General features: G+C 43.3%; 1 protein-coding gene across 1 annotated transcript in view; it reads left to right on the forward strand.

The window, feature by feature from the left end:
* LOC123507174 (transient receptor potential cation channel subfamily V member 5-like) overlaps positions 1-7,500 on the forward strand; it is a 112,430-nt gene that overhangs the window by 27,278 nt on the left and 77,652 nt on the right. The window contains exon 3 of the mRNA XM_045259830.1: positions 4,747-4,825. Within this exon, the coding sequence (XP_045115765.1) occupies positions 4,747-4,825 (79 nt within the window). The remainder of the gene's footprint in view (positions 1-4,746; positions 4,826-7,500) is intronic.

Below are 7,500 nucleotides of genomic sequence, written 5' to 3' on the forward strand. Positions count from 1 at the left end.
AACCTCGCACACTTCACTTCACTTCACAAAACCAGCCGCGGGAGGAGCGCGCTCCTCCATTCATTGGTGGCCACTTTCGTCTGATGCATAGACATTCCCATTACCTCAGGCGTGGCCACCGTGAAGAGGTTCCACAGACTCTCTGCCTTGGCGTTGAAGGTTCGCTGGTGTTGTGAGGAGCGGGAGAGAGGCACGACCACCTGCTGGTCTCCTGCTCCTGCTTGCCTCATCATTCTCCCGGGTGGGTGTGGCGGCAGGCAGGCTGAGGCGGGTGAGGTGAGGTGTGTGCTGCACCCAAGCCTTGTGGCACACCGTCAGGGTTGCCACGTCCCTCTGGTGCTCCAGTGCCGTGATACTGGCCGCGATCTCCTCGTCTTCACCCAGGAGACTAATAGCATGTCTCTGTACTGCGCCGGGGCGTCTTGTGTGGGTATAGGCGCTGGGCATCCATGTCAAGGCACCATACTCTATACAGGGACGGATTTGTGCCTTGTAGAGAGTGAGGATGCCCAGATCCAGACAGCCAGCTACCCAGCGGAGAGCTGACACACGCTGTGAGGTCTGGCGGGCTACAGACGTGATATGGGTGTCGTAGCGCAGCTCACTGTCTATGGTGACTCCCAGAATCTTAATGTGTTACTGGAGAGACAGCTGCTCACCTTCAGTTGTCTTTCCATGGCCTGTGAAGCGGCAGGGGATCGTGAGACGACCGTAGCGTGTGTCTTGTCAGACGCAAAAGTGACATGCCACGCCCTTCCCCACTCCTCGGTTGTATTCAGTTGGCGGTTGATGTTGGTCACGGTGCGCTGGCTGTCCTGACGGCAGTAGGAGAGGGGGATTGTGCAGTCGTTGGCGTAAGCCTTGGCTGCAGGGAGTTGGCGCAGTAAGTCGTCAATGTAGTACACGCTCCACAGGACTGGGCCCAGCACTGAGCTCTTTTTTTTTTTTTTTATGTAGGAGAGAAGGCCAGCCAAGGGCAACACAATGTTAAAAAAGACCCATTTGAGTACTGGTGCTCTAAAAGATAAGTAAAGGGTTAGCCAAATTAGAGGGCAAATGTCTTGATACCTCTCTCTTAAAAGAAGTCAAATCGTAGAAAGACGGAAATACAGAAACAGGCAGGGAGTTCCAGAGTTTACCAGTGAAAGGTATGAATGATTGAGAATACTGGTTAACTCTTGCGTTAGAGAGTTGGACAAAATAGGGATGAAAGGAAGAAGAAAGCCTTGTGCAGCGAGGCCACAGGAGGAGAGGAGGCATGCAGTTAGTAAGATCAGTAGAGCAATTATCATGAAAATAGCTATAAAAGATAGAAAGAGATACAACATTTCGGCGGTGAGGAAGAGGCTGAAGACAGTCAGTCAGAGGAGGGGAGTTGATGAGACGAAAACCTTTTGATTCCTTCCTATCTAATAAAACAGTGTGGAAACCTCCCAAACATGCGAAGAGTACTCCATACAGGGGCGGATAAGGCCCTTATACAGAGTAAGCAGTTGGAGGGGCAAGAAAAACTGGCGGAGACGCCGCAGAACGCCTAACTTCATAGAAGCTGTTTTAGCAAGAGATGAGATGCGAAGTTTCCAGTTAAGATTATGAGTAAAGGACAGACCGAGGATATTCAGTGTGGAAGAGGGAGAGAGTTGAGTGTCATTGAAGAAAAGGGGATAGTTGTATGGAAGGTTGTGTCGAGTTGATAGATGGAGGAATTGGGTTTTTGCGGCATTGAAAACTACTAGATTTTCTCTGCCTCAGTTAGCAGTCTTAGAAAGATCAGAAGATAGGTGTTCTGTGGCGTCCCTGCGTGATCTGTTGACTTCCTGAAGGGTTGGTCGTCTCTGAAAGGACGTGGAAAGATGTAGGAACTGACGCTCCGATACTAGTAGGAGATGAGGTCCGCCCTTTGACAACTACCCGAAGTGTCCTTCCTTAGAGGTAATCTTCGAGTAGCATCAGCGGACTACCGTTGATGCCCTTGGCTTGGAGCTTAGCTATAAGGCCTGCGTGCCACACTCGATCGAAAGCCCCCGCGATATCCGAGTGTGTCCAGGCCTTCATCAAAGGTGTCCTGCCATTCCTGTGAGAAGAGGAGGAAGAAATCTGAGGTAGATCGGCCTGGCCGGAACGCAAACTGGTGGGATGAGAGAAGCTGGTGTTCGTCCAGGTGGTGCCGTATGACTGATGACACCAGCTTCTCAAACACCTTACCCATCACAGACAGCAGGGAAATGGGTCTGTAGTGCCTAGGGTCAAACCTGGATCCTTTTTTTGTGCACAGGGATTACATTTGCCTCTTTCCAGGATACTGGCCACTTTCTCTTTGCCAGACAGGAAGAAAATATGGTAGCAAGAGGCGCTGACAGCTCCCTGGCACATTGTTTTAACACTTGGGGGGCTGATTTCATTTGGATCCGTGGCTTTCCTCACGTCCAGTCCCTCCCGAGTGCTTTTTCCACCAGCTCCGTGATGATGGGATCTGTGGTGATGGTGTGGGTATCTCCATAGGTAACACAGAAGGAGGCTGGTGGGGCTCTTCACTTGCATTTTGTCAGCAAGTAATTTGGCCAGGAGGACAGCCATATCCTCACTGCTCATAGCAGTGGATCTGTCCTGCCTAGTGATGCGGGGACGCTGTCCTGCCGCATCAACCCTTGCCTCTCCTTGACCAACCTCCACCACGTCTTTTCAACCACTCCTGGGCCGGAGAGCTTGTTTTTTATTACTTGCTCCCAGTGCTTCTTCACCCACTTGGAGGTGGCTGTCATTCACCTACTAGCAGCTCGATGTAAGGCGAGGTTGTGTTGTCTCTCGCTTTCTCTCTTCCTCTCTCTCTCTCTCTCTCTCTCTCTCTCTCTCTCTCTCTCTCTCTCTCTCTCTCTCTCTCTCTCTCTCTCTCTCTCTCTCTCTCTCTCTCTCTCTCTCTCAGTAAAATAAAATAGAAAATAAAGCATCTCCATGAAAACTTTACTCATGCAAACAGATGTTCATCATAACCTGTCTACACCTCAAATAACTAGTCCGGGAGAAGGAAAAAAATAGAGACGGGAAAAAAAATGGAAGAGAATTAGAAGTTTGAACTACACCTGGATCACGTAACTACTCTCTAAGCCAAGCCATGCCACTAGTGTACAACGTGACTCATGGAAAAAGGTTTGGCTTCATTAAGAATTTTTTTTCCCACAATCTTTAACCACATTCAGTACTGAGACGTATTTTTCCCTTGATTTTTTGGCGTGATTAGACGATTTTATTTGCATTAGGAAGGGTCTATGGCGGTTAAAAGATTAATGGCCAGAGTCTTTACTATTTCAGTCACTCACAAAAGTTTCTAAAGCTGTATAAAATCGCCAAATATTAACCAGAATGAATATGAAAGGGTCAAATCATTATTCTACGTGGTATTTATAGGATCAACATTCAGAATTCTATTATAACCCATATTTGTTTACCTTCAATGAGATCTCTTAGTCTTTGTTATATTTTCTATCTATTGATTTGTTATCTATTCTCTGGACCATCTGAGTTAACCCAATATCTTTTTTGTTGATAGTGAAACGAACAGAATTCCACGCTGCATTCAAGTTCATGGACGAATAAGCGAATTGTACAAAGCTAAAATATTTCTTTCTCCTTTTTTTTTCCTCTGATTTAAAAGTGAACGAGCTTCACATAAAAATTGACTAGTGTGTTTGCAGTTTTTACTTCTTCGGTCTGTCGAAACAATAACCCAAAGATCTTTTTGCCTTGCGTATTGTGTGGAGTCAGACGGTTTTCATTTTGCAATATGCAACGAAGAGAAGGAGTAGGAGGAAGAGGAAAAGACGTAGAGGAGGAAGAAGGAAATGAAAAAAAAAGATGGTTGAAATGAAGAAAGAAAAATTCAGAGAGAAGAAGTAAGCTGAATGGGTTAAAGAGACGATTGCCGATGAGGAGGAAGAAGAGGAGAAAGAGGAGGAGGAGGAGGAGGAGGAGGAGGAGGAGGAGGAGGAGGAGGAGGAGGAAGCAGTAAAAGGGTAATAAAAGAAGAAAGAAGGGAAGGAGAAGAAAAAGAAGAAAAAAGAGAAAAGTAGAAGAGAAGGAGAAGACTAAGAAAAAAAGGAAGAAAAACATCATGAAGAAGAAGAAGAAGAAGAAGAAGAAGAAGAAGAAGAAGAAGAAGAAGAAGAAGAAGAAGAAGAAGAAGAAGAAGAAGAAGAACAACAACAACAACAACAACAACAACACAAGATAAAAAAGGAAGAGAATAAAGGATAAAAAAAGATGGAGAAAGAGAAGGAGGAACAAAAGAAGGAAGAGGAGGAGGAAAAGCTGAGAATGACGATAAGGAAGAGGAAGCGAGCTAATAGAATGAGGCACAGAAGGAGGCGCAAGAGGAGCGAAGAGAGGAGGAGGAGGAGGAGGAGGAGGAGGAGGAGGAGGAGGAGGAGGAGGAGAATAAACTATCACTTCTGGGAAAGGAATGGATATCTGGTGCGACTTGGTGGGCAAGAAGAAATGAGAGGAAGAAGAGAAGGAAGAGGAGGAGGAGGAGGAGGAGGAGGAGGAGAGAGAGAGGAGGAGGAGGAGGAGGAGGAGGAGGAGGAGGAGGAGGAGGAGGAGGAGGAGGAAATAAGGAAAGGTCTTGGAAACGGAAGGGAGAACCAAGTAAAAATGACCTTGGGGAAACAGGGAGAGAGAGAGAGAGAGAGAGAGAGAGAGAGAGAGAGAGAAGAGTAACGCCTAAACTTTGGTCATTTCGCTTCTTTGCAGATTACTCCTCCCAAGAACCTTCCTGACGAGGATTCCGTGGCGGGGAAGTACGTTCCTGGGAAGATGCCGCCTGACCGAAGTGAGTCTGAGAGAGAGAGAGAGAGAGAGAGAGAGAGAGAGAGAGAGAGAGAGAGAGAGAGAGAGAGAGAGAGATTTGCTTGATTGATTGATTGATTGCTTTATTGGCTCATATACAGTACATATAATAATAGTTAACGATCCAATAATAATAAGTTTAAATCTTTAGCCCTAGTCCATTGAGCTCAAAGCTTTCTATGGACTATTTTCCTTGCCGGATTAGCAGTCGATTAACAAACAAAACAAACAAAAATTACAATACTATACTACAATACATAAACATACATACATACATGAACAGACATAAAAGGAAACCTATTAGAATTGCCCCATATCATTCACATACATTCATGTAATATTCTTAGTTAATGACATAATATGTGTCTCGGCAATCACAAGGTAAGGTTTGGAAGAGAGAGAGAGAGAGAGAGAGAGAGAGAGAGAGAGAGAGAGAGAGAGAGAGAGAGAGAGAGAGATACCATTATTAGGGTTGTAGTCTGAGAAAATATGAAGGAGGGAGTGAAATGAAGGAGGGAAGAACACTGATAAAGAAAGAGGGAAGCGGAAGAGAGAGAAGAAAATAAGCGATAAAAGTGTCAAAGGAGGATGAAGAATGGTGAGAAAGAGAGAGAGAGAAAGAGAGAGAGAGAGAGAGAGAGAGAGAGAGAGAGAGAGAGAGAGAGAGAGAGAGAGAGAGAGAGAGAGAGAGAGAGAGAGTTGAAGATAAGAACGAAAGTAGAGAAATGCCGAACACGTAACAACAATAACAACAACAATGAAAATGACAACAACAATAATAATAGAAATAATAATAATAATAATAATAATAATAATAATAATAATAATAATAATAATAATAATAATAATAATAATAATAATAATAATGATAATAATAATAATGCCACAATACATACTCGTCACTTTTTAGCGCTTCGGTTATTTGGACGAGACTTGTCAACCGTGAAATGAGAACAATTATCCGGCGTGAGTTTGATATTTCCTTCGTTTATTAATCATTGTGTCCGTTCCTCTGCACTTTAGACGAAGAATTCAGTAAATCAGTAACTCAGCACATGGAATTCTTGCCTTCATAAAGCTGTGATAAACCTGCTATATTTTCTGAGAGAGGATAGCAAAGTGTGTAGGCTTATTCTATTTAAGCAGATGAGGGAAGAGTGAGGCAAGCGTGAGGGAAGGACGAGGGAAGAGTAATGGAAGGATGAGAGAATGAGGGAATGGTGAAGGAAGGGTGAGGAAAGAGTGAGGGAAAGGTGAGGGAAGGGTAAAGAAAGGGTGAGGGGAAGGATGAGGGAATGAGGGAAGGATATGGGAAGGATGAATGAGAAGTGAGGAAAGGAAGGGGTAAAGGTGAGGGAAGGAAGAAGGAAGGGTGAGAGAAGGACGAATGAGGGATGAGGGAAGGCTAAAGGAAGGATGAGGAGAGATGAGGGGAGAGTGAGGAAATGGAAAGCAAAGGATGAGGGAAGGATGAGATGGGTGAGGGAAGGATGAGGTGAGGATGAGGGAAGATGAGGGGAGGAGGAGTTATCGGTGTGACAGAGCAAGGCGCAAAAAAAAAATAATGAAGAATGACATGCTGAGGCGAAACTTAATGAGAGAAGCCGAAAGGAAAAGATGAAAGAAAGATTAAGGAAAGATGGGAGGATAAGGAAAGCTTTCAAAAAGTGACTTGTAATCTGTGCTTTTTCGTAGGATTAAAAGATGTACTGGTAAAGGGTAACTGAATTTTATATCGTGAAAAGAAAAGGTAAGAAAAGCTAGTACTAAACAAGAAAAGGACAAAGTTGATACTTTCTCTTTGTTTAAAAAGATGGACTTGAACTGAAGTTACAACGAATAAAAAAGTGAATATTTAAGAATTTGTTCCCTCTTTCTTTTCTTTTCAAATGGTAAGAGTTTTATTCGCCACTGGTTCTTAGTTTGTAATGGACTCTGCAATTTCAAGTAGGGTTCATCTTTTTTTGAACACCGTGTATGTACGTTTCAGTCCAGAAGCGATGTCACAGATCAAAATTAGATAAGCAAACTGCATATTCCGATAACGATTCTTTGCTGCATGAAGTGCGAGGGAGGCGATATGGCGTCTCATTAATGGAAGTTCATGAAGTGTGTGTGTCATCATTTCTCGCCGTGGCTGGTCATTACACTCTTCACTGAGCCTTGTTATGCTTTCAAATCACTCCAGTCTTTTCCCTTACCGAATAGATTTTTTGTTTATATATTTATCTATTCATTTATTTATTTTTTAAGTCAAAAAATTTTTGCACGAAACTTTTAATTAACTAATTAATTTGATATAAATAAATTTTGTCAAGGTATAAAGAAATGTGAGAGAAAAGGAAAAAAAAAAATGCTTGTTGCTTTCAAAATGTAAATATAAAAGATTCCAAAGTTTAATTAGATTCCAAATATATTTCGTTACTACCTTTTATAAACTGTTTAAGTCATGCTAAGGATAGAAAGAAAAGAAAAAAAACCTAGTTACGAGAAGAGAGTTTCAGGGTTTATCGGTTAAGCAGTTGAAGGATTGACTGCATTGGTAAACGCTTAACGAAAGGGGGACAGGTTGAGGCTGAGAATAATAGAAAGTCTTGAGCAGGGAGTTCACAGGGAGAATGAAGCTATGAAATTAGGATTTTAGGAAATTTAACCCTC

The sequence above is a fragment of the Portunus trituberculatus genome, chromosome 21 (assembly GCF_017591435.1).
Source record: "Portunus trituberculatus isolate SZX2019 chromosome 21, ASM1759143v1, whole genome shotgun sequence".
Taxonomy (NCBI): Eukaryota; Metazoa; Arthropoda; class Malacostraca; order Decapoda; family Portunidae; genus Portunus; species Portunus trituberculatus.